At 46.7% G+C, this 26,005-nt stretch overlaps 1 protein-coding gene across 2 annotated transcripts in view; it reads left to right on the top strand.

Moving 5' to 3' along the window:
- Vdr (vitamin D receptor) overlaps positions 1 to 25,659 on the top strand; it is a 57,041-nt gene extending 31,382 nt beyond the window's left edge. For both annotated transcript variants that reach the window (XM_048802612.1, XM_015493267.2), the window contains exons 4-10: positions 4,906 to 5,036; positions 14,587 to 14,771; positions 15,030 to 15,138; positions 17,363 to 17,534; positions 23,772 to 23,923; positions 24,134 to 24,250; positions 25,236 to 25,659. In XM_048802612.1, the coding sequence (XP_048658569.1) occupies positions 4,906 to 5,036; positions 14,587 to 14,771; positions 15,030 to 15,138; positions 17,363 to 17,534; positions 23,772 to 23,923; positions 24,134 to 24,250; positions 25,236 to 25,495 (1,126 nt within the window). In that variant the 3' untranslated portion in view covers positions 25,496 to 25,659. The remainder of the gene's footprint in view (positions 1 to 4,905; positions 5,037 to 14,586; positions 14,772 to 15,029; positions 15,139 to 17,362; positions 17,535 to 23,771; positions 23,924 to 24,133; positions 24,251 to 25,235) is intronic.
- The last annotated feature ends 346 nt before the right edge of the window (positions 25,660 to 26,005 follow it).

Raw genomic sequence — 26,005 nt, 5'->3', positions numbered from 1 at the left:
GCATACGTGAGATGCTGGGTTCGATCCCCAGCACCACATAAAAACAAACAAATAAAATAAAGGTATTGTGTCCATCTATAACTAAAAATAAATATATATATATTAAAAAAAAAGATCTGTGCATTTAACATATTTGGTTTATGTTGCCAAATTGCCTTCTAGAAAAGAGGTCTGAGCTCTTTCTCACAGTGTTAACCTTCCTTTAAAATGTTTTTTAAGTCTACCTGCTCAGAACCCCTTAATGCCACCACATATAAACCTGCCATGTAGACCCCTATTAGATGACATTGGTCTTTTTTCCCCTTTGATTATGCTTGACAAATAGAAATAGTCTGTATTTAGGGGATACAACTCAGTGTTTTGTTGTGCATATGCATTGTGTATTGACCACCATAGTCAAGCTAGGTGACATTTCTTTTTTTTTAATACTTATTTTTTAGTTATAGATAGAAACAATACCTTTATTTTATTTATTTATTTTTATGTGGTACTGAGGATCCAACCTAGGACCTCGCCATGTGAGGCCAGCACTCTACTGCTGAGCCACAATCCCAGCCCCAAGCTAGGTGACATTTCTATCACCTCACCCGAGTCTTTCATATCAGGGGCTCCATCCAGCTCCTGTGTCCTTACCAAGCATGGGATCTCTGTGACACTCAGCGGCAGCAGAGCCCACAGGGGGCATTTGACTCCACACTGCTGGCAGAGACACCTACATGAGCAGGGCCTTCTGCCCCAGGCTTGAGGCCCCAGCCCCCTATGCTTGACGCTCTCATGAACTTTCTGTCTTCCTCATGTTTTGATGAATTGGTTTCTGGCATGAGAATCGGTCAATGTCCTCTCTCACCCCTGGCTTTCTAGAAACTGTGTCTATATTTAGCTTTGTTGCACCACCCCTGCCCCCCTTCCTGAGCTGGGGTATAATTGCCAACCATCCAGGGGATGACAGGGTTCAGCTCAGAGAGCAGCCGAGGCATCAGGCTCCTGCGGAATCCCAAAGCTCTTGTTTCTCAAACCAAACCAGCTCAGCAATTAGTGTTGGGAGAAAGGCGGAGTAGGGTGTGGATCTGTAGGACAAAGCACAGAGCCAGGACTGGGCGGTCTGGCTGCCCTGACTCCTTGTGGGCAGAGACTAGATGACAGCCACATGTGTGGAAGTGGGAGGGCAGGATTGAGGGTGTAGCTCAGTGGTAAGGTGCTTGCCTAGCATGAGCAAGGCCTTTGGTTCAATCCCCAACACCACAAAAAAAAGAAAAGAAAGTGGAAGGACAGGGAAAAAGTTGGCCTCTCAGCCAAGAGGAGTGTGGCCCCACAAACATCCATATTGGACCAGACACATGTGAAAGGTCGCCCTGGGATCTGGGTCAGGATTCCACGAAGGACCCAAGGTTGGTTGCTGGAATCAGCAAGTGGGCTTTCTGTACCCTCCCTGAACATTGACCCCACACTCCAGAACATGTGTCCAATCTCCATCTTCCAGGCCTTCCTCTGGTTCTGCATTTAGAAGACCTGGTCACTGTATTTTTAAACAATGATAATAATAATTGAAAAGCACCAGAGATGGGGTGTGGCTCACTGATAGTGTGCTTGCCTAGCATGTGCAAAGCCCTGGGTTCAATCTTTAGCACCAAAAACAAAAACAAAAAACAAACAAACAAAAAACTTTCCATAAAATGTATAAGCTGCTTTTTTTGCATTGCCTAAAAAAGGGCCAAGAGGGTCGGAGTTGTGGCTCAGTGGTAGAGCGCTTGCCTAAAGTGTGAGGCACTGGGTTCCATCCCCGGCATCACATAAAATAAACAAATAAAATAAAGGCATTGTGTCCATCTACAACTAAATTTTTTTTTAAAAAAAGGGCCAAGAGCACAGGCTATATTCTTCCCAGTTCTAGTCCTACTGTGAGATTGTGTGCCTGCCCCTAGAAAGTGCCAGAACTTTATAATTCTCCTTCTCCTCCCTTCCCTCTTTCTCTATCTCATTTTCTTCCTCTTCCTTCCTCTCTTTATCCTTTGTAATACTCTTGAGTTTCATACTACACTTTGTATAGTGTTTTCTGTTAACCCAGCTCTGTAATCCTTGTATTCCTAACCCAGCCTCAGTAGAGTCCATTCTTGCAATAAGGTGAAGTTTGGCTGAGTGGCTACCTACAACGTCTTCTGTGTGGAAGCCTGATATTGGGCTTCAGGTTTAAAACTACATGAGAACAATTTTTTAAAAAGAGTGAAGTGCCAAAGTCTCTTTTCAGGCAACCTCGCTTTTGGAGGCTATCCCCTGGTGAGGCTCAGAGGCAGGCTCCCTAAAGCCCAAGGAAGGACAGGGGAGCCTCTGAAGGGCTCCAGATGCCCCCTTTTGGGGTCTCAGCAATCTCTCAGCCCTAGCTAGGGACAGATGGGGCTTTGACTCAGGTCACTGGCCAGGCCAACAGCCCGCCTGTGAGCTCTTCTTGGTGCCCATGGCCCTAGAAGCTTCACAGGAAGAGGTCAGAGCCAGACAAGACAGTGGGTGGAGGACAGAGTGGTTCCTTGGACCCCTGGGCTAAATGCCTGGTTTTGAAGAAAAAAAAAAAAAGGAAATGAGAGTTTTCTCTGAATTAGAAATGTTTGGTCTTTGAGTGGGTTTAGAGAATTGTGGGCATTTGTGGTAACAGGTGAAGCCTCAAAAACCACTGAGTGGAAGGAGGGAAAGGAGCGAGGGAGGGGCGCCCGTCCTGCAGTAGAGCCAAGCCTGTGGTGGTGGCTGTCTGATCTCTGGGTAGCCCAACAGTTTCCATATTCTGCTGTTGCTCAGGAAAGAACTATCCCTGCAATCGGGGTCTTGAGGCTAAGTTGAAAAGTTGGACAGTGGTGGACAATGGCTCGATATTGTATCACTCTCTGGGCAGTAACTACAGGACAGGCTGGGCCATAGCTGGGCTGGGCATGGATCTAAGGCACCCCTAATAGACTGGCACTGCTCCACCTCCCCTCACAACCCTGGGTCTGCTCCTGTCCCCTGGGGTAATGAGGGTCATCACAGAAGCATACCAGAGCTAGTGTCTAAAAACCAATAGCAGCTACTTCCTCTACCACTGGGTCCTTCTTGGTCTTGAGATGCACTCAAGGGCTTGTTTCCTGGGACTGTTTGCATGTGGGCTCAGTTTTACCCAGTACTTTGAGTTTCTGGAGTTGAAAATAATCCAAGAATCTGGAAACTGAGTCTCAGATTCCCAACTTCCAGATCTGAAAGCCTTAACTTTTGCTAAATAGTCTTATTGATAAGTTTCCTAACCTCAGTGGTCACATTAATTAAATGAAGGGGTCACACTAATGGTCTCTGGTCACCTGTGGATATGAGGATCTGTGACTAACTGGGCTGCTGCAGAGTCTCACTCCGATCTCTTCTCCTCCATCCCATGGCCAGATTGGTCTGGTCCCCATCTGTCTGTTTATTGGACCGAGTCTGTCAACTGATGAGTGTGATTGTCCTAAACCCCATATGTGTTCCAGGGAACATGATCAGTGAGTCTTTTTTTTTTTTTAACCCAAGAATCCTAATTAGTGTCTTGTCATCTGGAGAGAATGATGCTACTTGCTCATCTTTGGGAGAGAAAGGGCTGGGACTGGGACTTTTTGAGGTTCTGTTATCTCCACACTCAGAAGTTCTCTGGAAGATGCTACTACTCACACAAAAAAAGAGATTCTGTCACCATTTTTCTTTAGCTAAATTTTGTCACCTTCCCTGGGGGAAAAAGTGGGGCCTGATCCTGTTGGGGCTGGAAGGCGTACATTGATTATAAGTTTTACCCATTCCTGAGCCCAGGCTCTTTGCAGTGTGACTTTGAAGTTCCTCTCATGAAATGGAGCCATCTTTCTCCACTCCTTGAATCTAAACTGATTGGTAACTTGTTTTGATCCATAGAGTGTATGGACATTTTTGCGCAGAGCTATAAGCTAGAGGACTTCCACCCTCCCTCACTATGTGCATAAGCCTGGGCTGGCCTGCTGGGGGGTGAGAGGCACATGAAGGGATGGTGAGAAGCCTCTAGGACAGGGATAGGGAGAGTCTTTGAGGGAGGTGTTCTTTATGCAGCCTCCAAAGTCTACACGGTGTGGTTGGCATGGGAGAGAACATCAAATTAGGAAAATGAGCCCTCAAGCTTGCACAAGCAAGCAAGGGCATATGTGTGCATACTACACACACACACACACACACACACACACACACACACTATCACACACAGAGAATATTCCATACTACACCCCACAGGGGAGGGCAGCTCCCTAGCTCAAAACTCTTTGGTAGTTTTCAGTTCTTATAGTTTTCCCTGGCTTCCTCTGCCTTCCAGGAGGCCATTGCTCCTACCTGCTCCTCCCTTTCTGGGCAGGCTGTTCAGGTGAATAGAGCTATGGTTTGGGGTTGGGCCTTTTCTCCCTTCTCTACGTTCCTGTGCACAAATCCATCCCTGGATCACAGGATGTCCTAGACACAGACATCTAGACTGTCCTAGTCACAGACCTCTAAACTCTAGAAGACTGAAAGCTGAGACTGGCATCCTTGCCTCTCATTAAAAGCCTCATTATGAGGGCTACTCTGCAGATTTTAGGGATTTAGAAAATTTTACTGGAAAAATTCACTTGTGTATTTCCTGTGTCATTTTAAAAAGAGAGGGGAACTAAAGGCTGTAAAAGTAAGTAAAAGCAATGATGAGAGCTAAGGAGGCAATAAATGAAGGAGGAGGGACTGGTTGGTACATGAAGCTAGGGCAGGGCATAGGGCACTGGGGTCACTGACGGTGGCCTAGGGGCTGGGATGGGCCCTGCATCCTGGAGGGGGGCAGGGGTGGAATGGACCTGGCAGGCTATTCATAGCCAGCACTAAGGAATCAGAAGGTCAGTGACCTAGTGCAGGCATGTGCTTTCTCTGCAGGCGGAGCATGAAACGGAAGGCGCTCTTCACCTGTCCCTTCAATGGGGACTGTCGCATCACCAAGGACAACCGACGCCACTGCCAGGCCTGCCGGCTCAAGCGCTGTGTGGAAATTGGCATGATGAAGGAATGTGAGTGCCTAGGGCGCGAGGCAGGGGTGGAGGCTGAACTGGAATCGCGTGAAGGCTTTGACCACTATCATGCAAGTTTTGCCTGAGAGTTCTGTCTGCCTTTTCTCTGTATGACCAGCTGCTAGGGTAGGACTGTTGGAGCGGTAGGGCCAAATGCACCAAGGAGCCCTTGAGCCTCTCTAGGTCCTGTGCTTTTGTCCTGAGACCCCTGGAGGATCCCTCAGAGTGAGCAGAGAGAGGGAGAGGGGGCACTGCTTTCATGACCCCCAGGTCACAGTCTTTCTCCAGGATATCATCATAGTCTCACTGCTCCCTATTTATTCCCTAGACCTAGAGGAAAAGATGAGGCTCAGACTTCTCTGGACTTTGGGAGGGAGAGCAGCTGTGGTGAGGAGGGGCAGGTGGTAGGGAGAAGAAATATGCAGAGCCTAGCAGGAAGGGGTCCCCACCCTGGCCTTCAGCCATGTAGGTCCTGTGATCAATCTGAGGGCTGGTGCCCTGGGAAGGCTGGGGGAAGATTCTGCTAGGTGAAGCACCAAGGCTCTAGGATGACCCTCACTTCCTATAGCACTTCCTATACAACTCTAGGGTTGGAGAAGAAGACCACCGTGGCTGATTTACAGGGATATTCTGACCCACCATTAAAAATAAGCCCTGGAGTAGGGCATAGTGGTACACACCTGTAATCCCAGCAACTTGGGAGGCTGATGCATTAGGATCACAAGTTGGAGGCTAGCCTCAGCAATTTAGTGAGATCCTGTCTCAAAATAAAAAATAAAAAGGGCTGGGATGTGGCTCAGCAGTAAAGTACCCCTGAGTTAAGTCCCCAGTACCAAAAAAGAAAAAGAAACCCAAAACAAAAACAAGCCCTTGACTTGAATGCTGTTGAATTCAGCCAATGCTGGGAGAGGCTTGCTTATAGCGCCCCCTAGGCTGGAGCTAGGGGGCTAGACCAGCCCAGCCATAGGAGGCTGGTGCACTTTTTATTCTCACTCTACTCCCGCTGAGCACTCTGGTCTGCAGTTGGCTGGCAGACCTCTACCCCAGCCCCAGAACAGAACCCATGCCCTGCCAAGCTGTGGCCTGGGGAGTCTGGGGTGGGAGGTGGGCTTTCAAGCACAAGAATCCCAGAAGCCCTCCTGGCTTTGGGACCATTTTGGGGGTAGGTAAGGAAAGATATGCCAGTAACAGCTGAGAAAGTAATAGGAAAGGCCTTAGGTGATGAGAAATGTCTTCCTCAATGGGAATAAAATTCACCATTGCTAGGAAACAGGCAGTGTTTGAGCCCTACCTTGGGCTTCCTCCTAGGCCTTGACTAAGGCTCATCACCTTGATCCCAGCTCCCCAGCCAACACTAGCAGCTCTGGGAGGAGTTTCCAGGCTGTGGTTCCTCACCCCTACAGGAGCGTGCAGGCCTAGACATGCTGATCACTCTACCCAGTCCCTGCCCCACCCCAGCTCCTGTGTTTATGCTGGAGAGAGTGAGAACATGCAGTCCCAAGGTCTGGGGACCTATGAGCCTTTGCACCCCATCTTAGTGAGGTCTGCTCTGTGGGCATAAACAAGGTGCAGCACCTGCCCTGCCTCTGTGAAGCACATTGCCCCTTCAGGGCAGGGAGCTTCAGCCACCCAAGAATGGCCTGGGCTCCATCTTGGCATTCAGTAAGACACTTATCTCAGGAGTTAGGTCAACTTTGCTGATGGCCCAGGAGCCTTTGGCCTGTTCCTTAGGGAAAGGGGATGTCCTGTTAGCCTGTTAGAGGAGGAAGACAGAGATCCTCTGAAACCCAAAAAAGTAAAAACATCAGGATTAGGGTCAGAAAATAATTTAGTGGCTAGACTAGAATAGCATCCAACCCATGTCCCCTCCTAAACCCCTCCAGATCCCCCAAGGAGCACAGAAACTACAGTGAGGAGCAATACCAGGTCCCAGGAGCTAAATCAGGAGCCCCTGGTCATGAACACCACACCACATAGTGGGTCCAGTCATCCAAAACTGAATGCCCACACCAATCAGCTTTGTGCCTCTGCCTAGACCTGCCCTATGGAGCCCTGTGCCCTGTCCTGCCCACAAGCTCTTGTGCCTCCAGGGCAGGCGGCTGTACTGAGCTGTGGATGAGCTGTAGTTAGAACTGAAGCACTGGGTCAGCACAAGCCCATCTTTTTCACTGCCCTGAAGGGTAGGTTGTCCCCGAAGAGATTTAGTTCCTGCTCACGTCAGCTCAGCTGACGTGTGTCCGGGCCCAGAGTCCCTAGCTCAGAGTCCTAGGAGAGCTGTTCCCTGATTGGCAAGCTGTTGTCCCAGGGCCTAGCCTCCCTAAAACAATCAAGTGACTCAAAATTTGTAAAACCATAGGAAAGGAGCTAAAAACCCAGGCTCCCTTCTGGCCAGAGCAGATAGGTAGGCCCTCTACAGAGGAGACATAGAAAGGGAAAGGGGGTGAAGATAGAAATTAGTGGTTTTTTTCTTTTTTTTTTTTTTTTTTCCTGGGAGTTGGGGAAGTACTGGGGATTGAGCTCAGGGGCACTCAATCACTGAGCCACATCCACAGACCTATTTTGAGTTTGATTTAGAGACAGGGTCTCACTGAGTTGCTTAGCACCTTGCTTTTGCTGAGGCTGGCTTTGAACTCTTTATCCTCCTGCCTCAGTCTCCCAAGCCTCTGGGATTACAGGCATACACTGCTGTGCCCTGCTTTGATTTTGTTTTTGAGAAAAATGAAAAAGAAGGTTTATTACATTGCTAGCAAAGGAGAAACACAGGGAACTCCTGTCCCAGAGACTGTGATTCTGCCCATCAGCAGGAACAGGGTGCTTTGAAAGAGCTCATTTAAAGGCTACCTTCCACATGTTCTCTGTTGGAGTTGTAATTCATGTGTTAATTTGGGAGATAGTCATTTCTGAGGTCTTCTGGTACCATCCCCAAAGTCTGGGTTACTTTATTCCTATGGTGAGTGTGTACTCAAATACAGATAAATCTCCCTAAATGGGGAAAAAAAATCCAATTTATCCTGAGATTAGGGAGGAGGAGAGATTAGAGAGGAGCAAGGAGAGAGGAAGAGAAAGAAACATGTTCATTTAAAAAATCAGTTGCAAGGGGGCTGGGGTTGTAGCTCAATGGTGGAGCGCTTGCCTCACGTATGTGAGGCACTGTGTTCAATTCTCAGCAGTGCATATACATAAATACAATAAAGGTCCTTCAACAACTGAAAAAAAAAAAAGTTTAAATCAGTTGCTGGGCTGGGAATATAGCTCAGTTGGGAGAGTGCTTGCCTTGCATGCACAAGGCTTTGGGTTCAATCCCCAGCACCACACAAACAAACAAACAAACAAATAAATCAGTTGCAGTGGCAGAGCAGCAAGGGCTATATTCAAAGCATAAAGTGGACCACTGTTACATTTCCCCACTGTGAATTCCTGCATTCCGTTTCTATGGGAAAATGGGCAACAACATCTCTAAACTGCTTCCTTCTGAAAGGGAGCAAAGTTAAGGGAAGTAACCCAAAGTTCTTGTTCTCTATCATGTGGGATATGGACGTTTAAGAGTATTCAATATCAGAGCAGTCCAGAGGTCCACAGTGGCAGATGGCAGGTGACTGGACAAGGCATACATAGGACAGGGATCATGCTGAGACAACTATAAACAAGACAGCAAAGATTACTTTTTTGTAAACAATTGGCACAAAAACAATTAGTATTTCAGCCAGTCTCTGAAAACCATGAAGACAGTAACTCATGGTCATGTCAGTGAAAAATAGATGAAGTTTATGGATATAGAAGGTTAGTAATATTTGTAGGTCTATGAGATCAGGGTCAAATCAACTCAGGACAAACATGAGTTCTTTGTGATCATTATTATTATGCATTCCCACACAAGAACCCTTCCTTTATAGCCTCCAGCTTTACTCACTCTTGGTAGGGCTGACACAAGTATACATCTTTAGTTATATATAAAAAAAACATTGTTTTTCCTTTTAAATGTCCATGTAGGACTGTGCTTAGGCTAGGAACAAGATCAGTTTTGACCAACTTGGTCTTAAATACCACTCTCCTGCCAGGTATTTAAGACCAAGTTGGTCAAAACTGACCTTGTTCCTATCTACTCTTAAGGGTCAGCTGAGATTCCTCAGAGGTCACTCTTGGGGATGTGTGCAAAGCCTCTTGGCTCCTTTAGCAGAAGCCAGTGTTTATTGATACAAGATACTGTGTCAGACATGCATTTTCTTCTTAAACTCTTACAACAACCCCTAAATATGTAAATACTTCTATTTTTTTTAATAGCTAAGAAAAGCCAGTCATGGTAGAGCACACCAGTAATCCTAGTGGCTCAGGAGAATGAGGCAGGAGTTCAAAGCCAGTCTCAGCAACTTAGCAAGGCCCTAAGCAACTTAGTAAGACCCCGTCTCTAAATACAAGATAAAAAGGGCTGAGGATGTAGCTCACTGGCTAAGCGCCCCTGGGTTCAATCCCTGGTACAAAAAAAAAAAAAAAAAAACTAAGAAAGATTGAAGGAATTAAAATATGCCTCTGAGCTAATAAGATGATGGTATCAACGTTCAACATTCATTCTAACATAGGTCTGTCTGCTTCCAAAGGCCAGGCTTATGGGGTCCACCCCAGGGCAGCCTCTCGGGTGCTTCTAATAGTCAGAGCTCTCTCCATTTTACCTTTCCAGATACTGCCTGCGGACAAGCTAAAGAGAGCTTTGTCCCCACCAAGAGTCCTCTTCTTTCTCTTCCAATTCTTGTTGACTGTATGTCCTTGGAACCCAAGACATTCCATAGTTGAGCTCTTGCATGTTGCTTATTCTATACTCATCCTACACAGAACCACCTATTATGTAAACCTCAGTTTTTTTTTTCAAATATATATGTTTTCTCTCCAGTGTTAGCACAGTGCCTGGCACATAATAGGTGCTCAATAAATCTGTGTTGAGAACAATTTGGTGGCTAAGCTGGAATACAGCTATATTCAAAGCATAAAGTGGATGATTGTTACATTTCCCCAGTGTGAATTTCTACAAACAGATGGAGTTTATCAATGTAGGAGGTTAGGAAGATTTGTAGGTCTGAGATCAGGCTCAACTCAACTCAGGACAAACATGCAACTCCAGAGTCCTTTGTGATTGTTATTATTTGGCACTCCCACCCAAGAACCCTTCCTTTATAGCCTCCAGCTTTACTTACTTATTATGGGTTGCATCCAACCCATGTCCCCTCCTAGACCTCTCCATGTCCCCACATGAAACACATAGCTCCACACTATACTTCTTAGGTCTCTATATCGCCACTTGTCTATAGAAGCCAAAAAGATTATTCCAAACCTGATATTGTCTCTGTCATTCATTTGGAAAAATATTTTGTCCACTTCCTTTGATACCCATGGCCATCGTGAAATGTTTTTAAATCATTTATGTTTGGGGATCTGACTTCCCAACTCGAGTCTAGGCTTTGTTGACAGAGAACATGGCTTACAAGGAAATAACTTGCACAAAGTCACATCTAGCTAGGAACTTGGGAGATGTCAAAAAAGCTGTTGAGCAGCAGTGTAGTTTTCACAGTGTTTCACAATGAGCAGGGACTAAAGCTCATAGCTTTATTCACTAGAGAGCCCCTCAAATGCAGCTCTTTCAGACCTATTTACCCTTATTCTAGCTCAGTGGCTTTTCTCTTCAAAACGTGTCTCTTGCCAGGAATGGAGGCACTTGCCTGTAATCCCAGTGACTCAGAAGTTTGAGGCAGGAGGATCACAGGTTCAAGGACAACTTCAGAAACCAATGAAATTAATAACCCCTTTAAAAATTATTTCATAAATCATAATAGTATCTGTACATGTGAGAGGCTTATGGCTTATTCAGTCCCTAACTACATGGCCTTGTGGGAGGGAGGTTCCTGGATTGGGCACCTTGGGTAAAACAGAGTTTCTTAGGTTTCTTTGTCTAGTCTCCCACTCGCCCAAAGATGGTGGCTGCTATCTGAGGCAATAGTTGGGAAGAACACTGTTTTAGAGTTAACCATGAATCCTTTTTGTCTTTTTAAAGTAAGCCATTGACATTCTTTGCTACTTTATTGAATTCTTTATACTCTTCAGATGGATCGGAGCACCTTGTTTGTCAGAATTGATGGCTGAGAGCCAGAGTCCTACTGAGCAGTCATAGCTGGCTAAGCTCAGAGGCAGTATGGGGTTATGATTATAGCCATTGACTCCAGAACCAGACTGCCCAGGTCTGAACAGCAGCTCTACCATTTGTTAGCTGTGTGACTTGAGACTCGGTTCCCTCTTCTGCAAAATGGGCATATTAATAGTGCCTGCCTTTAAGGATTGTTAAGAGAGGACTAAATATATATAAGTGCATGTACAAAAAGCACTTAGAACAGTGCCTGGTATACAACAAGAAATTATGTATGTTATACATTACTATTAATGCTATCTTTTTATTATACCAGACTTGATTGCCAAGATTTCTAGCTCCCAACAGATCAGAAGTAACACTGGAGGGAAGAAAAGCACACTTCTAGAGGCAGATACTGACAAGAGGAGGCAACGCATAGCTTAGCAGAAAGGCAGAGACCAAGCTGTGAGAAGGAGCACAACACTCCAAAGCGCACAACCCTGAGGTCATGACCTTGACCCGAATGTTCGAAGAGTATTCAGAATGAGGTCTCTGAATCATTGAGAAAAGGTTTTAGGATGTACAAGGATGCCATTACAAGATAGTCTTTCTGAAAAATATTTCAATCACAATTATTTAATCAAAGAGTTTAGCTTCGCTCAGTTATGCAGTGGCCAGGTGTGCCATGTGTGCCATTTCCAACATTTCAGGGGATGTATGACTTGATGCATTCCTTACTGTCCTTCCCCAAGCCCAGGAAAATGACTTGCACATAGTAGGTGCAGTCTGTGTTGATGTGCTCAATGTTTGGTGTCAGACTTTCTGGCAAGCACCATGGCCAGAAAGCCCCTCTGGTTGAGCCTGTGTTGGGAAAGGCAAGAATTCTAAGACAGGGGCCCTGCCCTTAAGTAAACTACAGTCTAGTGAAGGAGACTTTCACTTCTTAGGTTTTCTCTGTAGGCATTTATTAAAACCTATACTAACCATTAGTATTAAAGAATGGAAGTTGAAGCCTGGCAACATGGCTGATGCATGTAATTCTAGTGGCTCAGGAGGCTGGGGCAGGAGGATTGCAAGTTCAAAGCCAGTCTCAGCAACTTAGCAAGACCCTAAGCAACTCAATGACACCCTGTCTCTAAATAAAATATTTTAAAAAGAGCCAGGATGTGGTTCAATGTCTAAGTGCATTGAGTTCAGTCCCTGGTGCCAAAAAAAAAAAAAAAAGAAAAGAATGGAAGATGATTAGGGGTCAATGTGAATGGGAAAGATTAAATACGTGTCAGCCACAAGAAACGAGAGCACAGTGCAGATCAGGGCAGTCAAAAAAGGAGGGTGTTAAGCTGGGCATTGAGAAAGTGATAAAACTTATACAGCTACTGGGGAGGGAAGACCCAACTGGACAAACATCCAGCACAGGTGGAAATTCAGGGGGAGGTGTGCGCAGGTCATGTTCACAGGTCAGAAATGCCAACATGCCTACAGCAGAAGCAGTGTCCAGAGGTGCTGGGAAATGAGGTTGGAAAGTTAGAAAGAAGCCAAATCTTGGAGATCCTTGACTTTGGTTTGAGCCTGGTAAGCAGGAAGAAGCTAAGAAACATTTCTAAGCAGGAGAATAACATCATAGAATCACAGGAGGGATGCCAAAGTCCATTAAGACTGAGAAACATGCCTGTGGATATCCACAGTGTGCCTGGCAGAGCCTGGCCTCCTTAGTTCTGATCACATTACCCCCTTTATCCACCCTTCAGATGAGCAAGAAAGAACAGACGACCTAATCTGGGATTCCCCAGGCCAGGGCCTTATATCCTGCCTTTCCCTGCTCTGCTCCTTTCTCCCCACCCTTCTTGATCTCTTAGAGTCTGAGTAGACACCCTCTGTGGGAGGAGATTGGCAGCTCTGGGTGGTTGAGTCAATCACCTGGGCATGGCCTCCTCCCAGCCCTCCTCTTGGTATGGCTTACCTCAGCGTGAAGGGAAGGCTCCATCTTTTGCCATAGGCTTACTTTTCCTGCTATGCCTGTGGCCCTGGTTGTATCCTCCCACCAGCCTTAGGTTCTTCTTCAGGCCCCACCAACTTCTCTCATTTCCCCTTACCTAGGGGACCTGGGTCAATTGGCCTTTCTTGAAGCCTGGAACCCACCCACTCTGAGGTTATTGATCCTTTCCCTGCTCTTGTGAAACTCCCCAGCACTGTGGGCAGATGCCTGGCAGCTCCAGTGAAGAGCAAGTAGCTACAGGATGCCCCAGTGCCCACTCCTGCCATCAGCGCTCTGCAAGCCCTGGCCAGGAGGTCTGTTTGCCTGGCTGTTGTGCCAGGCATCCCTGCTACAGCCCCACCCTCCAGGGCAGCCATCCCAGCACAGTGTGGCAGGTCATCCTTGCCCAAACCTGCAAGTGACAGAGGGTCTCATGGCCAGTCACCCACTAGCAACTTGGAGAGAACATCCCAGATTAGAGATGTGAGGTGTCAGCCTTCAGAGACTCTAAGAGAGCTCAAAAACTTCCTTAAGTAGAAATATCAAGACTGGACAGACTGGAAGATGGGTAGTTTTGCAGATAACCAAAGAAGTTGGTCAGGGTAGACCAGATGCCTGAGTTTCCTGCTGGGAAATGGATGTGAGAATGACTATGAAGAGGGATCTTTTTGGCATCTCTTATCATCCATCACTCCAACTGTGAGTGTCCACACAGTTGTTCATTCACTGTAACGTTACCTTCATATCTCTCTTCTTCAGGACCATAGGCCATGGGATGGGAGGGTGGAGGAAGACTAATGCTTCATGAGCACCTGCACAGTGTCAGCCTTGCATCTGGGTCCTAAAACTCCCCCACCTACACACACACACACACACACACACACACACACACACATTATGGAGAAAATAACAAGAAACAAGTTATATGGTCCAACTTCTCATTCTATAAATGGAAGAACAAAAGCCTAGAATTGTTTTTTAGGGTACTGGGATTGGGGGCACTCAACCACTGAGCCACATCCCCAGCCCTTTTTTTGTATTTTATTTAGAGACAGGGTCTCACCAAGTTGATTAGTACCTCGCTATTGCTGAGGCTGGCTTTGAACTCGTGATCCTCCAGTCTCAGCTTTCCAAGCCATTGGGATTACAAGTGTGCGCCACTGCACCTGGCAAAAGCCTAGAGTTTGAGCAGTTTGCTAAAGATCCCACAACTTGTTCTTGGGAATCCAGACTCCCTAATGCCAGCCCGTCTTGCCTCCCAGATCCTCTTTCTTCTTCTTGGATGTCCTGCCTTTTCATCAGAGCTAACCTAATTTATTTCCATATTGTGGCATTAGAGCCCCAGGGAGCCCCAAGTGTGAGGAGACAGCCATTTCCTCCCATGCTGGTCCTTTAATACTGGATGAACATTTCCTGGAGGAGCTGTGGACCAGCCCTCCTGACTCCCCTTCCTGCTCCCACAGTCATACTGACAGATGAGGAGGTGCAGCGCAAGCGGGAGATGATCCTAAAGCGGAAGGAGGAAGAGGCCTTGAAGGATAGTCTGCGGCCCAAGCTATCTGAGGAACAGCAGCACATCATTGCCATCCTGCTGGACGCCCACCACAAGACCTATGATCCCACCTATGCCGACTTTGACCAGTTCCGGGTATGTCCTCCAGCCAGGGAGTATGAGCAAGAGCTAGTGGAGAACCAGAAATGAGCTGGGCTGGGAGCAGGAATGGGGGGCCATGGGCCTGCTGGCATGGAATCAGGGAAGGGATAGAAGCTGCTCTGCCCCTCTGGCATTGGGAGGCCTTCCATTCCTGTAGATCTTCCTTGAAAGCATTGCTGACAGAGATCAGGACCAAAACAAAAAGGCATTCCTGAAAATAGGGGCCTCTGAGACCCCATCTTTCCCTTCCAGCCTCCAGTTCGAGACCATGAGAGAGAAGGGAGTTATCCTGCAGGGCACACTCCCAGCTTTTCCAGGAATTCCTCTTCCTCTGGCTCAGATCTCTACACCACCTCTCTAGGTAAGCCGGACTTCCCACCACTGCCAGGCCAACAGGGGAGGGGAGCCCACCCACCTGTCCTTGGGCTGCTGGATGACAAGAGGCAGAAAGCTCCCTACTGTGACCAGCATTTGCATACTGTGCACCACACAGTGTCCTCAAAACAACCTCATTTTCACAGAAGGGCACTGACTTACATGGGGCCCATGCTGAGGGAGAGTTCAAGCTCTGATGCAGCCTGTGTGGAAAGGACCATCTGATTCATGCTCTTTCCTCTAAGCCAGGTTCTGGCCCCCTCCCTGGGGGTGACCTGATTCGTTTAAATGATGTTTTGATTCTGGGCTGTTTGGGGAGGTGAAATCAGAGTGGAAAGCAGACATGTTCCTGAGCTCTGGGAGAGCACTATAGCCCTGGAGGATCGGCCACCTCCAGTTCACCCAAGAGCCTGGGAGGCACAGTCTTTCCTTCTTATGGCCTTTTTATACCTTTCTCCTCATCCTCCTCCCCATCCTCCCCTGCCCTTGTCCTTTCTCCCTCCACCCCTCACCCAGCTCTGGTGTCCTCCACTTAGGGCCTATTTGAGGGCAGGGATAGAAACCCTATCTTCCCTCTGGATAACTACATCCCTTAGATAAGGAATTTTCAGACTCAGTGATGGATCTGTGCATGGATCCAGAATAGATGGAAGGGGTTCCAGGGCGAGCAGGACAGAGGTAACAGTTGGAGCATACATTGTTAAAGGGCATTATCTATAAAACTTATTTTATGTATAATCTTTAATCTTCCTGAGCCAAGAAAATTACCATTAACATTAGGAAGTATCTCTTCTTCATCTTTTTTTTAAAAAAACACATATGTTTGAAGGGAGGCTGTCACTATGGGATCCCTTGTATTCAGAAATGGAATTGTGCCCTAAGTCAGATCACTGCTTTTTTTTTTCTCTTAATAGTATACGTATGTCAGGTGCAGTGGCACATGACTGTGATCCCAGTGACTCAGGAGGCTGAGACTTGGCGATTGCAAATTTGAGGCTAGCCTGGTCAATTTGGCAAGACTCTGTCTCAAAATATAAAGAACTGTAGATGAAGCTCAGTAGTAAAAGCACCCATGGGTTCAATCCCTAGTACTTCCAAAAAAAATTGAAATAGTATATTGTATCATATTTCCATGTCTTTCACTATTCATCTATAATATAGTATTAGTATTTAAAGGCTGCGTAGTATTCGGAGATATAACATATCTAAATCCCCTGCCACCTGGATAGCTAGATTATTTCCCAGCTTTTCAGAAGGATAATACTTTGCTTGTAGATAAATATTTACAGTTATATTCTGAATTCTTTCCTTATGGTGAATTCATGAAAGTGGGATTACTGGTCAAAAAGTACACTTAATTACAGACTTTGACCCCTATTGTCAAATAGCTTAGATCACCTGTACAAATGTACACCTGTAGCTCTGCATGATAATTGCCTAATTTTCTGTATCTTTACAAATACTGGTATCAACATTTAAACATTTGTTTGCAGTTTATAGGTGAATAGTGTAGATGTTCTACTTTGTAGTTCTTTCATCACTAGGGAGGTTGAACATCCCCCCCACACACACACACAAGTTGATTGGTCCCAAATTCATTTTTAATGGAGATCACAGAAGGGCACTGACTTGTACTGGGCCCATGCTGAGGGAGAGGCCAAGTTCTGATGCAGGCTGTGTGGAAAGGACCATCTGATCCATGCTCTGCAAAATCACGTGGTCTGCAAAATCATGGCTCAAGGAAGTCTTGTTTCTCTAAGTATTTCCAGCTCTTTGATTTTACTGCTTCACACCTCACACTGCTAGAAGAGACCAGAAGAGACCCAGAGGGAATCCTGGAGCTGCAGTGTGGCCTTTGGAGGGAGGCTGTCACTGTGGGGTCCCTTGTTGGCTTTGCTTCCAGGGCACATGAGGTCCTTGTAGGGGCAGGCAAGAGGGATCTGACCTGAGTATTCTTTTCTTGTGGGGAAGTATTAAGGATTAAACCCGGGATGCGTAGCCACTGAGCCTCATCCCCAGCCCTTTTTATTTTTTGAGACAGGTTCTTGCTAAGTTGCTTAGGGCCTCACTAAGTTGCTGAAGCTGCCTTTGAACTCACAATCCTCATGCTTCTGACTCCAGAGCCATTGGGATTACAGGTATGCACCACCATGCCTGGCTCTGGCCTAAGTATTCTTAAATAGTTCCTACTCTTTCCTCCTTTTCCCCAGACATGATGGAGCCATCTAACTTCTCCAACCTGGATCTAAGTGAAGAAGACCCAGATGATCCTTCTGTGACTTTGGACCTGTCCCAACTATCCATGCTGCCCCACCTAGCTGACCTGGTCAGTTACAGCATCCAAAAGGTGATCGGCTTTGCCAAGATGATCCCAGGATTCAGGTAAGAAGTTTCTACAATGTCTGGGGATCAGTCAGAATCCTAGATGGAGCTAGAAGGTTTGGAGGTTACCAACCCACTGCTTCCCCAAAACAGAGATTGGGCTCTACCTCAGACCTCCAGAATCAGAATCATTGGTGGAGGCCCAGGAATCTGTATTTTAGGAAATGTAGCCCATCCAGCACTGCTTTATGAGCCAGCAATACCAAGTTGTCATTTTTAATAAATATATTGGGAGATAACTACATCCATATTTATGTATATTAAATGTTCATTCTTTCCAAAACTTCACTATGTATCTTGCTTTAAAATATATATATAATGTAGCTGGGTGCAGTGGTGTACACCTGTAATCCCAGAGGCTCAGGGGGCTAAGGCAGTAGGATCATGAGTTCAAAGCTGGCCTCAGCAATGGTGAGGCACTAAGAAACTCAGTGAGACCCTGTCTCTAAATAAAATACAAAAAAGGGCTGGGGAGGGCTGGGTTTGTGGCTCAGTGGTAGAGCACTTGCCTAGCATATGTGAAGCACTGAGTTCAATTCTCAGCACCACATATAAGTAAATAAATGAAATAAAGGTACACTAACAACTAAAAAAAATTAAAAATATTTTTTAAAAAAGGGGGCTGGGTATGTGGCTCAGTGGTTAAGCACCACTGGATTCAATCCCCAATACCAAAATAAATAAATACATAATAGGATCCTGTAAGCTGGAAAATAAGTCATTGTTGGACAGCTCTGGATGGAACTAACATGAACTGCCATTATTTGTTTTGTGGATCTCTCTGCTGCATACGGAAGCCATCAATTAGTTATTGTCTAAATTACCACATTGCCCTGCTTAATGGCAATGTATAGATGAGGATTGCTCTTCAGAATTAGGATGGAAGTCAGGTGCTTCAACGCTTTCCAGTTTGTTTCTGTGCTGAGACAACTAGCCCTGCTTTATTTTATGCCTCTCACCAACCCAAATGCCAGAAACTCTCCAATGCTCTTGCCCTGAAATTAATGTGAAAATTGTAAAGAAAAGAACATCAGGGGGCCAGGGTTGAGGCTCTGTGGTAGCGCGCTTGCCTAGCATGCATGAGGCACTAGGTTCGATTCTCAGCACCGCATACAAATAAATAAAATAAGGTCCACCGACAACTAAAAATATTAAAAAAAAAAAAAAAAAAAAGAATGTCAAACAATGTTGAGACACTCTTGCCACATGCACATTTGGGTTGCCGCAACAGGAACAAGGGCCACGCTGGCAGTCAGACAGGACAAGTGACTGAGTCTCCTGTGAGTCCCTGGGTTTAACCTCCAGAGCCTTCCCTTGGAACCAAAAACACATTCCGTTGAACACAAGTTTCAACTCCCTCCTCCATGCTTCATGTTACTGTTTGCAAACTCCATCTCTTCCAAAGTCTTGTTTTGTGTAAATCGAGAAAAAACACTTCAAGGTGCCAAAGTCTACTCTGAAGCACCTGGCTTCCATCCTCATCTGCACAGGATTCATTCTTCCCTGCTCTAGTGGGGAGTTGGACAGATGGCCTGAGGCTCTCTCCAGAGGCTAAGTTTTGGTGTTCTAAGTGGTGGCTAGGATTGTGCACATGGGAAACCATCCTGCAAGGAAATTACTCATTAAAATGCATCTCTCAGCACTATTCCTCTTCCCTAAGTGTCCCCAGCCTCCGTTTTTCTCCAGTGTCCTTTGGTACCTGTTCCTTACCTCCCCCTCAATTTTTCTCCCCAAGTCTGAGCTGAAGTCTGCCCTCTTCTTTTCAAGTCTTATCTTCCCTAGGGTTCGTTAGTCTGGTTCTGTAGTCATGGCTAAAGGGAGGTACATGTGAGCAGGTAATAGGGGTGCCAAACCATTGATACAAAATGTGTTAAACTCATCCTGAATGTCCTTGGGTTAACTTCTCTTTCTGTAGCGTGACTTGAGAAGTTTCAGAGCAGAATGTTTTTCCATATAAATGGAGCAGACTTTGGCAAGAGCATGGGGGGACACTGATGTGGACACACTGTGACCAGATGGAGAGGGTGCTGAGCTCAGATGGGAGCAACTTCCAGGGGCCAGTCAGGGCCAGTCCAGCAGCTCCCTGGTCTTTCTGGTTTCCATGCTAAGGGTTTTGATTTCTCAAGAAGTGGAAGAACAGTGGCCGTGGTCCCTGGTGGCTTTGATCTTGCTGCCTGTAGGCGGGGGTGGTGGGTGTGGGGAAGGCAGGATGAGACTTCTGTGTAGGTGAGGGGAGGGGGGGGTCTGGATGAGACTCCAGCTTGGGCATGGGACCAGTATGGGGCGGAACTGGATGGGTTGCTCTGGGCTTGAACTGCACTGTAGTGAACGCTTGGCCCCACTCCCTCCTCCCACCGCCTCTCTTTCATCCTTTCAGACTTACCCCACAAACCTCCCTCTTTCTTGGTACTGCAAAAGAAATGCATAGAAGAAGTGTTGCAAATCTGAGGGTGCTTGGTCCTTACATCCAGGAAGAGCCTTGGATGTGAGGACCAAGCACCCTGAGATTCCACAGCCAAGTGGGTGCACAAGGGACTAGGCCACTCCAGCTGGAGCCCAGATGTGTGGGCTAAAAGCTTTCAACCTTATTGCCACTTCCATTTCCAGGGACTCCTTCTTGAGACAAAGGCTCAGGGGTCATGGTACTTCCTTTGTCCTGTGCCCTTTCCTCCACATTCATTTACCCATCCATCAAACAAACAACTTTCTTTTTTTTTTTTAATTTTTAATATTTATTTTTTAGTTTTCGGCGGACACAACATCTTTGTTTGTATGTGGTGCTGAGGATCGAACCCGGGCCGCACGCATGCCAGGCGAGCGCGCTACCGCTTGAGCCACATCCCCAGCCCCAAACAACTTTCTTATATAAACTGTGAGGGATAAAAGTTGACTAGGACACAGTCCCTGCCTCCAGGTACTGAGTGTCTGATGGAAGAGATAGGCATGTGAGCAATTGCTGTAGAGAGATAAGAGCTCTCCTGGAAACCTGCTAGAGATACCTTGGGAATTCAGGCGAGGAGGGGCTGGACTCTGCCCTTGGGGGTGGGAAAGACCAGACAGCAACATCATACCAGGCACGCCTCAGGTACTCAGAAGTGGCCACAGGTGTGACGATAACAAGGGTATAAATATCACACAGGTCAGGGAGGAGGCAGAGCCAGAGCAGGCTCCAGTTGTCACAGAGCAGCCCTCTTACTGGTTTCCTTAAACTCTATGTCTATTCCCACCCACCACCATCCCCAGTTCTGGCTGTGAACCGCACTTAAAAAGTCCCTGTCTTTCCTGGCTGTGGGTGGTAATGTAGGGTCATCAGAGGTTTGCTTCATAGCAGTAGCATGTCTGGGTCACAACAAGCAGCAACCCTACTGAAATCCCCTGGCCAACCACCCAGAAGATGTGTGTTCACTTATGCCATCCATCCTGACTGGGGCACTGAACAGATAATCCTCGCAAAATTACCTATTGTAGCAAAAGTTAGAAGCTACCATAACATCCCAAAATAGGTAAATGGGAGACTGCTTAAATAACATTGAGTGTACTGATGTAAGATTACCCAGCCCACTAAGAACTGGGTGAAAGAATTTTCAGTGATATGGGAAGCTGGAATTAGTATGAACTCAAGTATGTTTAAAAAAATATATATATATATATATATGTGTGTGTGTGTGTGTGTGTGTGTGTGTATATATGTGTGTGTGTGTGTGTATGTGTGTATGTATATGTTAGTTGTGATTATAAGTAATTTTATTTGCTTTTATACATTTGTTTTCCAAAGATTTAATTATACATATGTTTTACTTGTATGATGAGTTAAAAAACCAAAACACAATGGAGGTGATGTTAATTTTTATTTTTATCTTTTTTTTAAATTTTATAACTTTTTATTTTTATTATTTTTATGTGGTGCTGAGGATTGAACCCAGGGCCTTGCATGTGTGAGGCAAGTGCTCTACCGCTGAGCCATAACCCCAGCCCCTAATTTTTATTTTTTAAATGTAGAATGAACAGCTAGAGAAAAGTGACAAAGATAAGGAAACATTTAGACTTAGACAGTTATTAGCCTGTCTTTCCTAGAGAATATAGAAAGAGGACATGCTAATTTTTTCTTTAAAAAAAAAAAATTCCACCAGGCATGGTGGTGCATGCCTATAATCCCAGCAGCTCAGGAGGCTGAGTCAGGAGGATTGCGAGTTTAAAGCCAGCTTCAAAAATGGCAAGGCACTAAGCAACTTAGTGAGACCTTGTCTCTAAATAAAATACAAAATAGGGCTGGGGATGTGGCTCAGTGATCGAGTGCCCCTGAGTTCAATCCCTGGTACCAAGAAAAGAAAAGGACGTGGTTGTGCCAACATCAAGAGTTGACCCCCGAGGTTTACCTGGGACTTCTATAAAACTGTAAGATAAAACATTCCTGCTGTTGTAAGTCTCTAAGATTTGTGGTCATTTGTTACAACAGCCAGGAAAAGCATACCCAGGCTTAAGAAGAGAAATCATAGTCATCAGTTGTCAGAGAAAATCAGTTGACAAAATTCAATACCCCAAAATCAACCAAACAAATGAATGGGAAAAAATGAATAAATAAATTTTTTAAAAATTCCACTAGCATGGTTAAAGGGCCGTCTCAAGGATAAGGGAGAAGTCTGATTCTTCCGAGTGCAAAACTACAAGCATTGGGTGAATATCTCTGCATGTGGGTTGAAGCTGAACAGAAGAAGAGGCCATCAAGGCAGGAACTATCTAACAACCTGATGGCTGAGTCCAGAGACTATGAGCTCCCTACATCAGGAGCATACTGTGGAGGCTGTGTAAGCGCTATCTGTCAGGCATGCAGGAAGAGGAATTGGCCCACTTGGTCTCCAAGAGGCTTTCCAACTCTTGCATTTTGTGTATTGCTCAATACCAATCCTTTGCCTACCATCCTAATCATGCAAGCCCTTTTATTCCCCATCATCTATCACCTGTTGATATAGAACTCCCATCAGTTAATATCTGCTTCCTTATTTATATACTGAAGAGCAGCCATAGAGAAGATGCCAGCCTATCTACATGATTTCCAGGAGAAAACTGACAGTCAGGAAGAAAAAGGAGGAAAAAGCCAAAAGCAAGTGGGTCCATGGTCTCTGGTTTTGCCTTGCCATTATTCAGACAAGCCCAGCTTATGACTCAGAACAGTGAAACTAATTGTTGGGCTCTTATCACATAAACACATTTATTGATCCTCTTGTACTCAAGGCTTGATGGTCAGAGTATGGGCAACAGTAAGGTAATTAAAAGATGGTATTGGCCCTCAAGTAACTTACAAATAAGAGCCAGAGACTAGCATGAACAGAACTGAAGGCGAAAGGACAAAATAAGAGCCAAGCGATGTGCAGTGGGTCATAAAGAAATGGCTTCTGCTAAAGAGAATGGGGGAGGGAGGTCCAAGAGATAACACTGGATTCAGGATAAGGACAGTATGATGGAACATTAGAAGAAGGGTGTTCCTCACTGGAGCTGGAGTATGCTCTAAGGTCTGAAAGCACACAGCATCTGAATACAGAGTGGCCTAGTGTTGCTAGAAATGGAGGGTTGATGGCATTTGAGTTGGGAGGGGTGGGCTGGAAAGACAGATTGGATCCAAGTTATGGGTGTTTGAGAATCAGTGAGGTTTTCTGAGCACAAAAGTGACATTTACCTGGAAGAGCAGGAGGAAAGATGAATGAGAGCTCTAAGAGATGAGTCCAGAACCCCAAGAGGAGGCTATTTTAAGAGATGATGGAGCTCTTGATGGAGCAGTCCTGGTGAGAGTAGGAATAAGGTCAAGGGCTTGAGAAAGGTCCTGGAGACAGAGCTTACTACTGAGAAGGACAGGTGGACAGGAAGAGGGAGAAGAAATGAAAACAGGGGATTTGTTGAAGATGACTTGGGTCAAAGCATTTGCAGACCATCCTATCCACGCCACAGTATGGGGAGCTTCCTTTGGCTTTCTCTTCCCATCACTAATAGCTCTGGCTGCGTAGTCACTGGATTTTCCTTCTCTTATTAACTGAGCTACTTCAATTTTCACCTTGGCATATGGTCAGTGTTGAGTTGTTCTCCCTTGAGGAACATTCTTGCCCTCTCCAACCAGGCAGCAAACCCCTCAGTGGAGGACAGAGGCACACAATGGTCACCTAGCAGGTGTAACCCTAAACTGATTGGTGTGACTTGAAGGTCTTGACTGGTGGCCTGATCTCCTCACCTCCCCAACCACCACAGAGATCTCACCTCTGAGGACCAGATCGTGCTGCTGAAGTCGAGTGCCATCGAGGTGATCATGCTGCGCTCCAACCAGTCCTTCACTATGGATGACATGTCCTGGAACTGCGGCAACCAGGACTATAAGTATGATGTTACTGATGTGACCAAAGGTGTGTCTAGATTCTGCTTCCACCTTTTCCAACTCCCAGACTCTGGTTCCATCCCACTTGAGGTCTTGGGTTCCCATCAGGCACATGGAAGACAGTGGGGGGTGGAGCTAGGCAACAACAGGGAGAGGAGTGCAAGGACAGGCAGGGGTTGGAGGTGGGGTGGGTAGCTCCTGGGTTCTATCCACAGTTCCTGGTCATTCTTTCTGATAGCTGGGCACACCCAGGAGCTGATTGAACCCCTCATCAAATTCCAAGTGGGGCTGAAGAAGCTGAATTTGCATGAGGAAGAACATGTCCTGCTCATGGCTATCTGCATCGTCTCCCCAGGTATGGAGCCCAGGAGTGAGGAACTCTCTAGGAAGTGGTGAAAGACAATGACCTGCGGAGGGCCAGCAGGGCAATCTGGAGGGAAAATTGAGCAAAAGGAAAGGCAAATAGGGAAATAGAGAAACATCGCTTTGCTGGCTTTGTATGGCCCTTAGGGTGTATAATGGTTGAGGGGTCCCTCATCCCTCACTGCCCTTGGCTTTTTCTTCTAGAGACAGTAGGTGATTCATAGGATTCTGAGAAACCAGATAAACAGGGTTCCTCAGGCCACAGACAGGCCTGGGTGTTCCCAATACTTGGGCTCTCTTCTGTGTGAACTGGAATGAACTTTTCTGTCACTTGAGGTTCCTCAGAAGAACACAAAACCTTGAGGATGATGAATGATTCTGCATTTACCTGGATGGTTCTGGAGGCAGTGTGTTTTGACCCTTGACCTTTTCTGTTTGTTTGGGGTGGGAAGAGGGCAAAAAGGCCAAGGAGGAAGTTGTTGTGGCCCTGGGGATGTTCTCTTGGTGATGAAGCCCAAATTTGTGGATCTATAGAATATATGACAGCAGCAGGGCGCCTGATTAAGACATGGAGCTGAAGGGCCATCAGGAATGGCCCTCTTGAGGAAGGTCTTGTAAGCTGTTACCCACAGGATCAGTCAGTCAGGCAAAGATAGAATAGCTGAGTTCCAAGCTGAGGAAACACAAAAGCAAAGCCCGGAGGCCAGAGAGTGCATCGCTCCGGACACTGATGCAGGCACAATGTACAGACAGAGGAAGTGAGGTGAGGTGGGGACAGGACCAGATGGGCTCATGAAAAGACAACGTCCTCCATGCAGTGGGAAGTTGTTGAGGGACTTAAGGCAGGTGTCTCAGGTCAGCAGTCATACAGGGTGGCCTGGGCAGTGCCTCACAAGGTATCCATATGAGTGAGACTGAGCAGCGAGGGAGTCAGCTTGGAGCCCCTGTGTCTTCTCCTCCTATCCCCTGTGCCACAGACCGACCTGGGGTGCAGGACGCCAAGCTGGTGGAGGCCATCCAGGATCGCCTGTCCAACACGCTGCAGACCTATATTCGCTGCCGCCACCCGCCCCCAGGCAGCCACCTACTCTATGCTAAGATGATCCAGAAGCTGGCGGACCTGCGTAGCCTCAACGAGGAACATTCCAAGCAGTATCGCTCCCTCTCCTTCCAGCCTGACAGCAGCATGAAGCTCACGCCCCTTGTGCTTGAGGTGTTTGGCAATGAGATCTCCTGACTAGGGTGGCCTGTGGTGGCGCCTGGGCGGGGTTGCTCCTCCAGGGCCTGGTGCCCAGGCCCCAGACTGGCTGCAGCCCAGCAACCCCTCCCACCCCTCCTGGAGTTCAACCCCACCTCTGCCATCTCCCTTGTCTGTCTGGCCCATCCTCTCTCCTGTCCAGTCTAACACCAGGTCCCCCTTCTCTGCAGGCCACAGGTTGCCCCCTGACCCATGAGACCTCAGTCATGAGTTACTGTTTATTTGACAAAGAAAAATCAAGTGGAGACAGGGGGGCAGAGGCTGGAGGAGGGGCCTTGCCCAAGGATGTCCCCACCACTCCCTAAGTGGCTGCTGCTAATGCAAAGGAAGGCAGGCAGGACAAATGCACCCACTCCTCAGGGACAGAGATACTTGTACCTCCCCTAGCCCATATGTCCAGAGCCTGGTGAGGAGACCCCTCCCTCTGCCCACACAGAATACATAACTGACCCACAATCCTTACCCCACTCCATCTTATCCTGCTACCTA

Source organism: Marmota marmota, unplaced genomic scaffold (genome assembly GCF_001458135.2).
Source record: "Marmota marmota marmota unplaced genomic scaffold, marMar, whole genome shotgun sequence".
Classification (NCBI taxonomy): domain Eukaryota; kingdom Metazoa; phylum Chordata; class Mammalia; order Rodentia; family Sciuridae; genus Marmota; species Marmota marmota.
This window is presented reverse-complemented; position numbering and strand designations above follow the sequence as displayed.